Source organism: Pavona decussata, unplaced genomic scaffold (assembly GCF_977016875.1).
Source record: "Pavona decussata unplaced genomic scaffold, jaPavDecu1.1 SCAFFOLD_81, whole genome shotgun sequence".
Lineage (NCBI taxonomy): Eukaryota > Metazoa > Cnidaria > Anthozoa > Scleractinia > Agariciidae > Pavona > Pavona decussata.
Genome location: NW_028145499.1, coordinates 658,934 through 675,000, shown reverse-complemented (window position 1 = coordinate 675,000; position 16,067 = coordinate 658,934). Strand labels below are relative to the sequence as shown.

The window sequence follows — 16,067 nt, the reverse complement described above, 5'->3', positions numbered from 1 at the left end:
TCAAGGCCTTGCAAGATGGCAACAAAGTATTCGTCAAATCCAGCATTTTAAAAAGCTTTTCTTCGGAAGTAGCCCGAACGGCTACTATTATGTTTGTTGACAACATTCCACAAAAGGGTTTTTGTGAGTGTCCAGTAGGGAAGTGTGGTCTTTGTTGCCATGTGATAGTTATACTTCTGCAGTTGGAACATTTATCAAGCGGCAAGGGGCTTTTTTTGTGTTTATCATGCACAGAGAAACTTCAAAAATGGCACCGGCCATTTGCGAAGAAAAATGAAGCAAAAGCAAAGGCTGCATCTCATATTCGCCTGAAATACTTTAGAAACTCCCGGTCTGCAAGGTCTGTACAACAAAAACGGAAGAGCTGCTGCATCAGTTAGCGAGGAAAAAGTGATTGGTTAAAACGAGACATTTCTGAAATGAACACTCAGGTGTTGAGTAACGTGTCAAAATGCAACGTGGATGTATCAAATCATTTTCTTCAGACATTGAACAAATATGAAATCAAACAATCAGGATTGTATTTCCACCTCTCCTACCGAAGTGCCTACTTAAGTAGCATTATTCACAAAGAACATAACTATGCAAAGCAATCGACAACCTACAATGAGGATTTTCTCAAGCCAACATTTCCAACTGGTGCTGGAGATAAATGGCACTTGCCATTGGTTCCTGTTGCTCACAACCCCAGGCAGGAAATTAACATCATGGAGCATTCCACCTCTACAGACTCAGCCTGTAACACAAATTTATTTTCTGATGAAAAAACCCACAGCCTGCTAATTTTGCTTACACAGTCACAGGGTGACACAATAACTGTCAAGCTCCCAGAGTTAAATGAAGAAAAGCTCAATACAAGCAACCAATACATTGATGTAGCTCAAGGTAGCCCTGAGTGGCTTGCATGTCGTATTGGTGTAATCACAGCAAGCAAATTGCCATCATTATTGGGATTCAATGGCAACAAAGAATTTGATTCATCTTGGTTTTACATTCTAAACAAAGTAGATGAAAGCACCTACAGCCTTCTTGTACAATCTACTTTTCTTTTTAGCTCAGAACTTGGATTCTGTAAATATTCCTCGTTTAATTTATCAGCGTATTCTTGGGAACAAATAACGTCAGGCAACTGATGTTTGTCTTCTCTCTTCCTTGTGCTCCAGTGAGCGCTGCAAATAACATGCTTCCTCCAGTTGACATTCTCGTTCATTAGAACCTTTGCATAGCCTTTTTGCAACTCAGGATCAGACGGTAACGTGTAATATGTTATCCCTTCAGTACGAAACGTATTTGTGCACAACGCACTGGCACAGTTCCAGTGCCATTTACCGTTTTTCGATTTTTTTACGTCCGCCATCTTTGAAACTCCCGCGAAACAAATTGACTTCCGTCCGGCAAACAGCCGAACTAGTTCCAGACCCCCACGGTATGAAATCAGGCAATGGTTTCTTTCTCGCTACACGACAACACTGAGCATGCTGGGAGTATAAATTACAAAAATGGAATGGAACGGACTTAGGAAAAACATAAATTGTTCTTTTGTTGAGGATTGGCCTCAACACAGTAATTACATTATTTAGGAAACAATTTCTGCTCCATGTGGTTCTGAATCAGTAAATGAGGATATGGTTTCAAAGGCTGGAGAAGAATGTGCTACAGTAGTAGACCGTCAGCAAAATTAACCCCCTTTTAGGATTAGGTGGATTAGGTGCCTATGGATTAGGTGGATAAGGTGCCTAGTTAATGGCGTCACAGCATACTAATTTGGATTAGGTTTACTAATAAGCGTCACTCTAGTACAATGAAAACAATAGATATGCCTAGGCTTGCCCGCTCTATACCCACCCTGATTGGATCTTAAGAGTGCCTGACTGTAACTTTCGAGAATCGCTGGCCAAGCTTGAAAAATCGAAACCCCTGGTAATCTGCCAATTTCCATTTAACAAAATAATAACCTACCTACAATCCACATTGGCTGTAAGGCATGCATTTATCTTTGTCGAATGTCAACAACAGAAACACAGGTATCTCAGTGAGTCCCTGTGTACTGCATTCATTACAGGTAGCCGAAGCTCTATGACCTTTGTTTGACCTTTATATTGTCATTTACGAACGTGTTTTGGAGTTGAAAATAAAGGGAATAAATTGAACAAAAATGGCTTATCTTGTCTCCTTGATCTCTTGCCAGTGTTTGTGCGCCATATTTTGGCCATTTCAGTACGATTCCAGTGGGTTTGCTGAACATTTTCCTTGCTTTATATCCTGCTACATATGTCCCCAAAAGGTTGGTCACTTTAGTAGCAATAGTTTTATAAAGTTATATAAAATTGACTATATACAAATGCGTCAAGATACTCCCTTGGGGTTTTCCAGCAGAGCTGAACTAATTTGTATGCAACTTTAGGCTCGTGGACCCGCATAATTAACTGACTAATGGTTCATGACATTTTAATAGTTTTTCATTTCCTCGAGATAGATAGGAGAAAACGGTTTTGTCTCCCAGTCGCGGACAGTTAAACAAGCGCTCAAAGCAGCTTGAAGATCAATAACGCTGGTGAAAAATGCCATTTTCAACGGTACTAACGTTTTGAAAATCGAAAAAAAGTTTTCCCAGCAAAGCGATTGCAAGAACGCTAGCGCTTTCGAAATCTAACCGCTTTTAATTCAAAACAGACAATATAAATCTTAAGATCCAATCAGGGTGGGTATAGAGCGGGCAAGCCTAGGCATATCTATTGTTTTCATTGTACTAGAGTGACGCTCATTAGTAAACCTAATCCAAATTAGGATGCTGTGACGCCATTGACTAGGCACCTAATCCACCTAATCCATAGGCACCTAATCCACCTAATCCTAAAAGGGGGTTAATTTTGCTGAAGGGCTACTACTTGCTACGCTTCACCGAATGTTCAAAGAAAAATCTGTTATTGCAGTATCACACCGGCAGCATTCTCTCAAAGGAAACCACACGCATAATTATGCGAGAAAACGTAACAAATATTCTCATGGGATTCCCATTTTGTACTGGCACGTACCTAATAATTTGAGTAAAAAATAGGCCATTTCCGAGTTGCTGTGAACCTCATTATGAAAGCGAGGCTAAGTGCAAAGTTTTTGTCATGAAAATAAGTTTTCATTCATATGCAAACTAAACTAATTTTCATAAGAAAAGTTTTGCACTTAGCCTCTCTTTCATGGTGAGGTTCACAGCAACTCGGAAATGGCCTATTAATTTCACAAAATTCAGCAATTTGTGGACAAAATATTTCAATCTTTGCTCAGCCCACCGCGACTTCGTTCGTACGTGTTAGTCTAAATTGTAAAGCTCAAAATAGTAACTCTCATTACTAGCTGTCACTCATTTATTATATTTGTAGTTCTGTCAATTTGGTGTTTCATCAACACAACCAGTTTCCTTATTTGAATGACGAGCTTCTTTGTTCTGACTACAGTAGTGAGGGGGGGACCAGTTAGGCCGGATTTTCGCGGGGGAATCTCATTAATACGCGGGGGCATAAATTAACGACGATGACGTCACCGCCCATTGTCTTGATCACTCATTATAGGATGACGTCATATTTAAGGTTAGTCTTACCAACAGGTTATGAACTGGTTTGACAGGTTGATCAATGATGTCATGCTCTATTTTTAACTTATGGCAGTCATGGTCGGTATTACCGGTTTGACAGGTTTTTGAAGTTATTTTTGGATACATGACATCATATAGTATATTACATACATACATTATTGTATAGCTCCCCTTGGGGGGTTTTTCTGTCATACATGAAAATAAAAATAATAATAATGAAAACTATTTATATTTGGATGATAATATAGAGAGAAAGAAAAAAATACGATAATAAAAAAAACGATGAATTAAAAAATTCTTAAAAAGTCTTTTTTTAAAAAAAACGCTACGTTTTTCCGTGTTTCTGATATGCTTCAATAAATGATTGTAGATTTTTTTGCTCCACCGAAGGTGAAAGCCCTTTGGCCTTTCGGAAGCCTACACTTGGGCAGTATGAAGTCATTATTTTGCCTGGCGTTCCTTTGGTGAATTTTTGAACGGTGTTGAAGTCATTCTCCAAGATAACCGGGAGTTAGGTTGTTCATTCATTTGTATACAGTAGTCTATTTTCATTGTCCGTAAGGGTATGAAAAAGCGATTACTGCCAAGCACATTATTCACGAATTGTGAGTTTCAGTAATAATCATACATTTTCAGTGATTCTATTTTGGATGAATTTGATCGAGATTGTGATTTTGTAGGTTATAAAAGGTGAAATCATACATCAGACATCGGACGCGTGTTTCGATTCACGCACCGTTACTTAAGCTATTATGTTAATTAAGTTGAGCTTTGTCGAGGATTAAACAGTAAACTATCCAACACTGCATCCATTGTCGTACCGCAATAAGATTGGGGATAAATTTGGCGACGCGACAACGGTCACAGTGTGGGAAAAAGAAAAGTAAGGGTGGGAGGGAGGGAAAGATAACTAGTCTAGCATTAGTTCCCAGGGCTTGCCCGTAATCACCTCGTCGCCCCGTACCCGCACGATCCCTCCCCGTGCTGCAGTTGAGCCAAAGTGATAATTTATTCACACGTGTTGATCTTATATGCGTCACTTTAATGTATGCAGTGTGAATAGTAAACTATCCAACACTGCATCCATTGTCGTACCGCAATAAGATTGGGGATAAATTTGGCTCCTGTTACTTAATGTCACTAAGTCTGTTTCTATCTACCCGGTCAACGATGGGCTCCTCCCCAATACTAAACAGCCACCTAAGGAGACCTACGTTGGACCGTCAAAGAGAGGCATCCCTCTTCCTGAACCAAATCATAACTCCCCAAAACTAAACCCCGATCCAATTCCCTAACTCTGGGAGGTAGATTTTCATCGTACCTCACAGGCACTCTTCTGCGTAGGTTCTTTTCCCCTGATTGGTTGCGGGGAAGGCACACACAACACGTTTTAGCTCATTAACGTCTTGCCAGGAGGCAGATGGCCCGGAGCCAACACTCGAGGCGAGCCTTGCCGAGGCCCCTGCTGGATTTAAAACTTTCGCTAGTTGCATGTAGTACAACGCCGTGTGGCGCCTTGACCATCCCACGAGATCCATGATTTCAACCAGGTCCGCACCGGTAAGGGCCAGGGTAATTGCACAGCCTGACCGGAAACCGTGGAGCGTCTCACCGTTATCCGCACTCATTTCTTTAAGATAGCTCTTTAACCGCGATTCGGCTGCGGAGGAGGAAAAAGGGGGCGTCTTTTATACCCAAATCTGGTGTAACTGGGCGGAAAAGGTAGCCACACGTTAAATCTACCCTCATATCACGAGTCACTTCCATGAAGCACTCAATGCCTCGAATAGGGCAGATTTCCGCTTGCGCATTTCTTCTAACCCCAAACACATTTTCATCCCCATCCCTCAACGTCTTCCCCCAAATGTGGTTAAAGAGGAGCCCGTCATCATTGGGGAACTGTCCCAAATCCCCTGGCCGATCTCCACTAAAGAAGGCCAGCTTAAAATATGCTTGGTCGCGGGCTATAATGAACCTGTCAATCGCCTTGTCAGACCCTTGCAGTTTTCTTTCTAAGTGCAAACATAACTGTGTTAATTTGTCAACAAAGAACGGCGCAGCCTGTTTCGGTGTTATACGGGCCTGCAGTTGTTCCGCGTTTACCAGCCTCAGGAAATCTTTCACGGATTTATCAGACGCCGGGTTACCAAGGCCTAAGCGCTTGTCCCACTCGCCATCTCGTCCAATAGAGTGAAGAATGGCCCGTAACTTACCGATATAAGAGTCAATCGTTTTGTAAGATAAACGTATTACGCATCCACACGAAAATCGTCCCTTTTTGCCGATATGGTCGCAACCATTGCGGTGAATCTGCGTTTTCCCATCCTTATCCTTAAAAATAAGGAAACGACAAACATCACGCGGGGTCACAGTGGCCAAAGTGACATGTCCCGGAGGTGAGGCCAGAAAGCTTTCAAACTCTTTTTGTAACGAGTCTTTCTGTTTAGCATAGCTAGTAGCACGGTCAAAGTCCATTAGCTGCCGTAAACGTTGATCAATGCACTCCAAATCGACGTTAACTTTTTTGACATTTGCTTTTGTCAAGACTTTCCGATTATAGCCACACCTTTGACAGAATCTAAAATCCTGGTCATTTGCATGGGAACAAGTCGGGCATCTGACGGATAGCGTAAACAACTTAGCAACAACAGGAAGTTCCTAAGGGGAAAGAAAGGCGAGACGTTTGTAGTCTATGAAAGGAACGTTTTATTTCCTACATGTTATAGTTATTACATTGGATTTATCCAAGACAAAGAAGAAAAAGAAAAAAACAGCTTATGACTCTAACGAGGGATCCCCCCACATATCGGGGCTTCCCCAGTCCAGTTAAATATTTACAAGCAATTCTAAAGCAATGTCACTGCTATGAGTTCTACTCAAAAGCTATCTGAAAAGCCCACAGTTTCCCTGGGATCTTGACTTCATTGTTCCAACCTTCCTTCGTAGGGATTAACAAAGCATGCGAATCACCTAGATCTGCCATCTTTTGCGTTTTTCTGGAGATACGTTGTAAAAACGGTCACCAATACTTCCTTGGGTATGTATCCAAAACCACAAGCGTGCATGGCTGTCGGTAAGACTGGAGAAAACGCAAGACTGGGCCGACTAAGACATTTGGCGGGAAAACATATGGACGCTGCATAACAGAAGAAAATTTTGTCAAATCTTGTGCAAACAGATTCACCCCAATCGAGCCTGGCGAGGGCCACGGCGTAAAATGGGGAAGATGATTCCCTTGTTTGTCAGTCATAGCATTTGAATCTAGGGCCATCAAATCACAGGAGTGGCCATTCAGACCGCCAAAGACCCGTTGTACCTCACTCCAGGTCTCCGGTGTTAGTGTGTAGTCCAAAGAAGATAGCCTGCGAGAAGGGGGATCCGCCGGGTTTTCCCGTGACGGGACGTACAACATGCGTAATAATAGATTCAGGTCCACAGTGGTAAAAAATAATGCCTTGATAGCCTCGTTCAAATCATGACTTTTGCCTCCTTGATTAGTCCACGCATGCATGACTGCCTGGTTTTCAATCATGACATTGACGCGACAATCTTTGACAAGATGTTTAAAGGCTTGTAAGACCTTATCCACTGCCATGGCTTCCCTTGTCGCGATATCCAGCACCATCTCATCCTTTGACCAATAATCAGATGCCTCCTGCTTCACAGGCGTAGAGATGACCCCACCCCATCCAGTTTGGGAGGCATCCGTTGCTATGTAAATCTGAAGGTGTTTCTCTTCGCGCCAAGGTAGAGGGTCATCCCACCCTTCTAGAAATAACCAATGGGCGATCTCATCGCGCAGTGCACCCCGGATCGCAATTGGTTTCATTGTGCGCATACCCCTTGAGATTGCTGCCGACATCTCTCTAGTAAACAGACGCGCTGCTGGAACAGCCAGGGAAAAGGAGACGCACTTGCCGACCAAACGTTGAAGTGTCTTGACCGAAACATAACTCGAGCCTAATGTCTCTCGGATCAGCTCTAGGAACTTGCGCTTTTTGTCCGGGATCAGGTGGAAAACTTCCCTACTGGAGTCCGCGAGAAAGCCAAGATAAGGGACCATCTTTTGGGGGGGTAAGATTAACTTCGTTAGGCCCAGAAAATATCCCAAACGTGCCAAATAAAACGCCACAAGAAATACTGCTGATTTGGCCGCCGCCAAATTACGCTCATCTGCAGAGTGTAGGGTACCATATTCCCCTTGTTAAGTGGCACCTGGAGTTGACCATTATGCCTATCATCAATATATAGGAGACATGAGATCCCCAACGAGCGCAGAAAATTAGACGCCATAAGGCCCGTCGAATGATACACATAAGGGGAGATCTTCCAGCCAAACGGTAGGGAGTTATATGTAAAGTACCAACCACCCCACTGGATTCCGAAATATGTACGACTTTCTTCCGACAGCAAAAGGTGGTCGTATCCAGATTTGTCGTCAAGGACGGTCTGATAAGAGTCCTTGAAAACATACCGAGGCAAATCTGTCACCCTATCCAGGGTGAAAGGCTTCTCTAGCATCCACAAGTTTAGGTACCGCGCATCATGACACAGTCTCGGCTTTGATGGCTCAACCGTCAACGGTAGTGCAATTTGAGGCGGGGTTACTTGGCCAACCTTACCCACCAAAGAGATCGCACCAGTTTTTAGACGACTAAAAAGTGTCGTCCTGACAAACTCCCCAAACTGTTTACAGGATACATTATTTTTAAACAATCTGTGGGGTGGCCGGTCGGAATCGTAATGTTCCCCCTTGAACGTTCTCTTAAAGTGTTTGAAATATGGGAATATTGACACCTTATTCCCAATCCAAGACAATACCTCCTCCTGGTGTGATGAAGGAGCAAGTTTCGCGATTTCTGCCCACTGGGTTATGCGTTTGTGAAGTTTCCCCGCCACAAAAGTATCAGGATCCCGAAATAGCAACTCTTCGACATGGCCGATAATTTCTCCATTCTCAACTAGTCGAGTTTTCTGCATCAACTGGTCATTTTCTGTCCCCTCACCGCTGACCGATACGGGGTTCCCCCTTACGTCTATCCACTGTATCGCACCTGCGCGATCACCAACGTTGTTGATAAAGTTATCAAAGTTGTCATCTTTTTCCCATGACCAGAATGTTGCCTAAGGGGGAAAAGGATTTTTAAAGAACCCCGTACAAGCCAGCAGAGAGAGGACAGTCTTGACCCAGTATGACCGGGAGGGTTTTGAGATACCCTGTTTTCAAAACTCTCAACTCTCTGTGACTACAGTACAGAATCGCATCAAATCGAAAAAACCGGGCAAGTTTCAAATGTTTATTGCACTCATTGAACTTGTTATTAACCTGATTATCACTGTTATTACAACTTGTTTCCCTTTCATGCGCTTCAGTGGTTTAGTACACCTATTAGAACTTGTTATCTTTAGCACGACCTCGGGTTGCTGAGGGCCTCTGCTGTGCACCCCTCCTTGCATAACACCTTGCCATAATGTGGCCATACTTTCCACAAAAATAACATTGGACGGGATCGCCACTTCTCCAGCCACGACCTCTATATGGGGCATCACCACGTTCACGGTAAGAAGATTCAGACGACGGGCTTCTCTCAGTCATCGCTTTCTCCACCTTCGCAACCGCCTCGTACACTTTCGTATGGTCTTTGTCCCCGAGGAGGCGCAGAACCAAAGCGCGAAAATGTTCCTTTGGGAGGTCTACCTTTGCCCTGGTTGTCTGGTACAAAAGGCGGTAGAAATCGCGTTTGTCATCCTGATTATCCCTGGAGGTATTCTGAAGGGTCTCCAGAATATCAATCGCCTCGTACTTGTTAAACTCTGGAAGCGGCCGTGCCGCGTAATCGAGCATCTTCCTTATCACAGAGGCCACAGAGAGTTTCTTCAACTCCTCAAGGGACTTTTGTAAATCACCAAACTTTTTCTCTAGAGTCTAGGAGAGCAGATAAAGGGAAGAGTCAGATTATACGAACATCAACTCACGAAGTTTCTTTTGTTTTAGCGAACTCTCGCCCCATTGCATTACAGAAAAAACACAGATTTTCATTGCATTATCGAAAACTTCCACTGCATTGCCGAAAGACTCGAATTTCCCTTTTCCATTTTCCATTTTTACTTATTTCTTTTTTTTTATTTTTTTTTATTTTCCGATTTCATTTTTATTTATTTATTGTATGGGGAACACCCCCATCTGTCCTAAGGCGAGCTCTCGCCCATTTCCTTCCCTTTTATTTTCATGGAGAATTCTCATACATTTCTTTCTCCTTTTTAATTCAATTTTCAAAGTGAATTCTCACCTCATCACTTTCCTTTTCTTTTCTCATGGCGAACTCTCGCCCCATCACTTTGTTCTATTTCTCATAGCGAACTCTCGCCCCATCACTTTTTCCTATTTCTCATGGCGAACTCTCGCCCCATCACTTTCCCTATTTCTCATGGCGAACTCTCGCCCCATCACTTCTCTTTTCTATTTTCATGGCGAACTCACGCCCCATCACTTTCTATTTCTCATGGCGAACTCTCGCCCCATTGCTCTTTCTTTTTTTTTTTTTTTGGTGAACTCTCACCCCATAGCTCATTCGCGTTATCCTGAGTTACAACATTTCACCTCTATACAGTAAAGACACGCACATAAGTGAACGGTAAGTTCCCGCCCCATCTGAGTGTTGCATATAAATTCTCGACAACAATTGAGAGAAAAACACAATCCGCGAAAGCCGCTAATGAAGCATTCACTCCATTACAAATAACTCCAATATCCCGGTGTGTTGAATACAATACTAAGAGAAGAAACCCGCCAAGGTCCAAATTTAATACACTAGAGCTGTTCACAACCAACTAACCGGCAAACGCGGACAAACTGAGCGGGGAAAAAACCCCGAAAAATAATGAAAAAACCCCATACAATACGAAACTAAATACATGTAAACGAAACGCATTTACCTCAAGCTCTCCTTGAGTTGGTTCCACGTGCATAGCTTCTTGTGGAGCCACTGGAACTTGCGCCGGCGGAATTTGTTGGGCTGGAACTTGCGCCGGCGGAATCTGTTGGGCTGGAACTTGCGCCGGTGGAAACTGTTGGGCTTGAGCAGGTAAGATAGCCTGGCCCACAACAAGTTGAGCGCCCTGGTTTTCAGCCGGTTGAGGAGGTTGAACTGGCGCCGGCAAAACTTCTACGTCTCCACGAGGCACTTGACCATCTTGGGCCGCTTGTTCCGCGCCCGCTTGCAATTCATCCACTTGTATAGGTCTCAGACGACCACGAACCGGGCCGGGGTATTGTACATTCGCCATCCAAGTAAAGCAATAACACGAGGCAAGGAGATTCCAACGATTCGAGCGACACGAACTGGAGCACAACCGAACCGCGCTGCAGTTGAGCCAAAGTGATAATTTATTCACACGTGTTGATCTTATATGCGTCACTTTAATGTATGCAGTGTGAATAGTAAAAACAGTCTTTTGTTGTCTTTGTTTATGAATAAGAATATTACGGTTGATCGATTCCTGACTGCTTAAATTAATTTGCATGTTATGTTTGGCGCGTACTGAAAAAAGTAAACACGCTCAGAATTTACTGAAAATTCTTTATTTAAATCGTTCAACAATTCAAGTACAAAGCAAAGTTCTTATGACAGCGTTAATCATCTTTATCCTCGTCATCGCTAGGGGGATAGAATGTCATTTTTGATGTCCTTTCATCATTGTGTGTGAACGCTCCACAATCATAACATCGACGGAGAGATTCCTTCGCGTGCTTTCGTTCAAGAGGAATCTTGTGATCACATATAGGGCAAACTTTACAGTTATCTTCCCAAAAGCACTTAGGACATTTCATTACTACGGTATCATATCCATGTGAACTGTTGCAGTGTCGGCACAATTCGTGAATAATGTGCTTGGCAGTAATCGCTTTTTCATACGCTTACGGACAATGAAAATAGACTACTGCATACAAATGAATGAACAACCTAACTCCCGGTTATCTTTGAGAATGACTTCAACACCGTTCAAAAATTCACCAAAGGAACGCCAGGCAAAATAATGACCTCACACTACCCAAGTGTAGGCTTGCAAAAGGCCAAAGGGCTTTCATCTTCCGTGGAGCAAAAAAATCTACAATCATTTATTGAAGCATATCAGAAACACGGGAAAACGTAGCGTTTTTTTTTAAAAAAGACTTTTTAAGAATTTTTTAATTCATCGTTTTTTTTATTATCGTATTTTTTTCTTTCTCTCTATATTATCATCCAAATGTAAATAGTTTTCATTATTATTATTTTTATTTTCATGTATGACAGAAAAACCCCCCCAAGGGGAGCTATACAATAAAGTATGTATGTAATATACTGTATGATGTCATGTATCCAAAAATAACTTCAAAAACCTGTCAAACCGGTAATACCGACCATGACTGCCATAAGTTAAAAATAGAGCATGACATCATTGATCAACCTGTCAAACCAGTTCATAACCTGTTGGTAAGACTAAACTTAAATATGACGTCATCCTATAATGAGTGATCAAGACAATGGGCGGTGACGTCATCGTCGTTAATTTATGCCCCCGCGTATTAATGAGATTCCCCCGCGAAAATCCGGCCTAACTGGTCCCCCCCTCACTACTGACTACCGTCCGACTTTGCAATGATAGCTATATCGAGAATTGAAACCTAGATCAGTCTTAGAAATTGAAAACTTCACCATTTAAACCAAAACCACTCCAGTTCTTTCTCAAACTTTACGGTTCCAAGTTAGAGCCTCCACGAGGCTGAAAACTTCAACAAAGAGAAACAATGTTTCGATAGGAGATAGATAGGAAAGGAGCTGAGGAAAAAGAAATTGAAAGTATCTTTTGTTTCAGATTAGATGTGTGATTTCTCCTGCACTATGTTATGCAAAACACATTCTGAAAATACTCATTTCGAAAACGTGAAAACTCTTGCCTGAAGCCGACAAAAATGTTAAAAGAAACAAATTAGTTTTATCATCGTAATTACAATGAGACTATTCAGTTAGTGACCTGCTATATTGTTTGGGATATTTAGTCTGAAGATAATCATGGCGATCCCACGTTCTCTCTTGACTCTGATGTTCGTGTTTCTTGTGATAGTTGTGCGTGCTGCCAACTCTAACAACTCTGGTGTAGGCCGTCCGACGGTGTCCAAATTTCATAGCACCTACACTTACAACAGTAACTTTTACGCAGGCCTCAACAAGAAGGTCGAAAACCTTCTTCGTGAAGTAAAACAGGAGCTAAAGGAAATGAATGGAAACAAAAAAACTTTGCAAAGGTGCACAAAACAACCTGTTGTAGCGGCGTTTAATCAGAATCGCTGTCGATTATTTTCCTTCTACTAATAGCTCCCTTTTTCGCCGCTACCTTGTTATATTCTTAGAACTCGGGTAGTATTGGACAACCGTCAACCCAGCGCCTCGGTGGGATTTTACAGCGCAAAACATCTTCACCTACCTTGTCCAATTTTTTCGTTCCTCATCTCCCGCAGTTCATTCATTACTCCATCAAGCAGTGTTTTGATCTTGTTGTTTACTGAGACGGCAAGCGTAAAAGAAAACGGGGTTTTTGGGGGCTGCAATAATTCTCAAGTAAAATAAAGCGAGAATAACTAATGATTTTTATGTCAGCAATAACGTACTTTGTCATTTGTATAAAAAAGGGAAAGATATCTGAGGGTTGTCGAATACTGTCAACTAGACTCCAGTCGTATCCCCATGCTATCAATTGGAAAACCGGAAGTCTAGTGGTAAAAGGTCCTATTAAGAGTAGGTGATCCATTGGACACGAATAGATTCCTCTGGAAAAGTATATTTTCTATTCGTGAGAGACTTAGAAAAAATTTCCACTCATGTTGTACGAGGGGCGCTGAAAGTCGTTTCGATGGAGTTTATTGAATCGTTTGGACAGGAATAGATTCCTCTGGAAAAGTATATTTTCTATTCGTGAGAGGCTTAGAAAAATTCCACTCAAGTGTGCAAGGGGGTTGACAATAACTGTTCGTGAACTCAAGCCATATTCATCCCTTAGTGGATTTATTATCGTTACGTAAGCAGATATCAAGACAAATATCAGCCTTAAATTAAAACTCACAAACAGCTAATTAATGTAGCACAAAAATCTAAGACGCTGCATGATGTGTTCTGTAGATACCTTTACTGTGTTAATAAGAAATGTCAGTTTTCATGCGGTAAACGTACATTTCATTCTAATGAAAAAAGAGAAAAGCTGTGTTCATTAACGGTTACATAAATGTATCTACCAAAAAACTGAGGAGTCCTTTAACAGGTGAAAAAACTTTCACGTCAAGTACACGTTTGTTTTGTCGTTTTAATTAGACCAATTTCGAGGCTGTATTGAATAGACGAACTAGCATGCTTTAAAATTACAACATTCACCATGCTTGTTTTCAAAGTGCAGCCTTCAATTAATCAACAACCTTAGTTACAATGATAACCATAAAATGATGACTTGAATACAGTGTTTCAAATTGTGATGAAGAAGAGTGTTTTTCGCTTTTCTCTTCCTTTCTAATATTTATTATTTTTCTCGTACTTTTTTTTTTGCAAAACAAATTCCAAAACAGACACAGCTGTCTTCCTTCTAGCATCCAAACAAACATCTTTAAATAGCTTCGTTAAGTAAGCTAATGACAAGTTCCTGTTTGTAACTGACGGGGGAACTGTCTGGATGCGAACTGATCGCATTTCCATTGGCTTAAAATGACAGGTACGATGTCAAGTTAACCTACGCTTAAACTCTACTGGTGCTGAGAACAATAAGTTGCTATCGACAAGCTATCCGTTTGCATTCTCCTTTTAAAAAGCAACATTTGTAGCCGACGAGTTGTCGCTGCAACTACGATAAAAACAAAAGAAAATCATGGATTACAAGCTCCAGCTTTACGTTTTTCTAACGATCTTATCTTTGAGAGTTGTTTCCGCCTGCTTGGATGGTAAGTTTCGTTTCCTCAAATCCTTTGGCAGTTGTGTCTTGTTTTTGTTTCAGCTTCTGCCTCTTGCTCAAAAATTTTACGCAGTGATAAAATTCGCACCAATTGCGTATTTGAGAGAAGAAAGCTGTGATATATCAGAGCCTTCATGGTGAAATAGAGATCACGTTTCAAAATTCAAAATTCATTCCTTCTTTTTCCTTTGGAAAGTAATGAGTCGCGAAATATTTCAGTTTAACAGGTCCCATAATATACTCGACTTTAACCCAAAATTCTGCTCAAATTGATATGGTTCAAAAACGGAGTTCGTAATTATCCAGACCGTATATAGCAAGTTTTTATCTCATAATTTCAAACATGAGTTGCAGCAAAGGTTTGTTATTTATTTCATCTTCACCTTTTACCAGAATGGTTGTTGAGATTATTAGCTGTTATAAAACTCAAGCAATATTATAGCTACCCGTTGGATATGTTTTTTCATCACGTATGCATGATCTAGACGTATTTCAGTTTTATATTAAGAAAGAAGCAGCTACTGAATTAAAGGTACGCAAGTATCGACGATAGTGCATCCTATCTTGAAATACTTTTATTGTGATTTTTAGTTTTCGTTCAAAACGAACAGGTTAAAAATATTTTCTAAAATTTACAGGAGTTCTGTTGGCAGGTGGAAAAAACTCTACGACAGTTAATTGCTTATTTGGTCGTCTTCTCGACAATTAACTTTCCGTCACCACATTTCACCAATATTACCAATATTATGTTTCGTTGCTCCTTTTCACCCCCAAAACCTAATAGGCCTTATCATGTATCGTCTTGAAATAACAGTGTTTGTATGGAAATCCGATGTAAAATAAGTTTCATAATTTTCAGATTCTGAAAAATTCATCAATTGGAAACTGTAGGCACTATAGCTATGCAAAGGATGTTACAGAAAATAACTGAGGAATAAAGCCGTGCTAGAAAGCATCTACTTCCGTTTTGACATTTCCATACATTCGTCTGTATAGCAAACCAGCCGTGAACTGCTACCAAAAGTAGTTCGCGGGAAAAAATACAGGAAAAGGTGTGGATAGTTCAAAACACGACTGGACGCTTTCTGACACAGCTACATCCCTCCAATTATATTTCTTAAAATCCTTTTCCTTGTGCCAAAAGTTTCCAATTCATGAATTTTTCAGAGGCGATGCTTTATGAAAATTATTTGACATCGGATTTCCTTACAAACACCTTTATTTCAAGACGTGTTTGCCTACTCTTCAAGATGGCGTCGAAACCGTGATAAGGCCTATTTCTAAGCTGACACTATTGTAAAAACGAACCTGGCATGCTTTAAAATTACTGAAGCAATTTCTTGTCTCTTCACGATGTAGACTTCAATTAATAAACAAGCTCAGTAAAAATCTAAATTATGCACCGAGAACTTTGCAGCTGGATTTCAACAAAATAAAACATTTTTGTTAAGTTCTTATTTTTTTGCACGCCAAAGACTCAAATACTTCAAACTTCCTGAATTTG

The 16,067-nt window shown here is 41.2% G+C and overlaps 2 protein-coding genes and 2 pseudogenes across 5 annotated transcripts in view; 3 read left to right on the top strand and 1 right to left on the bottom strand.

The window, feature by feature from the left end:
- LOC146476090 (uncharacterized) overlaps positions 1-1,133 on the top strand; it is a 1,530-nt pseudogene extending 397 nt beyond the window's left edge.
- Positions 1-16,067, top strand: part of LOC146476088 (ryncolin-1-like) — a 71,501-nt gene that overhangs the window by 12,088 nt on the left and 43,346 nt on the right. The window lies entirely within an intron of this gene.
- On the bottom strand, positions 5,222-9,283 carry LOC146476089 (uncharacterized; annotated as a pseudogene). Its single transcript, XR_014865727.1, has 3 exons — positions 9,005-9,283; positions 6,735-8,713; positions 5,222-6,247 (listed from the first exon to the last, which is right to left on the bottom strand). The product of XR_014865727.1 is annotated as an uncharacterized LOC146476089 (transcript).
- Positions 14,421-16,067, top strand: part of LOC146476083 (uncharacterized) — a 90,832-nt gene continuing 89,185 nt past the window's right edge. For all 3 annotated transcript variants that reach the window (XM_085115008.1, XM_085115009.1, XM_085115007.1), the window contains exon 1: positions 14,421-14,552. In XM_085115008.1, coding sequence (XP_084971134.1) covers positions 14,480-14,552 — 73 coding nt within the window. In that variant the 5' untranslated portion in view covers positions 14,421-14,479. The remainder of the gene's footprint in view (positions 14,553-16,067) is intronic.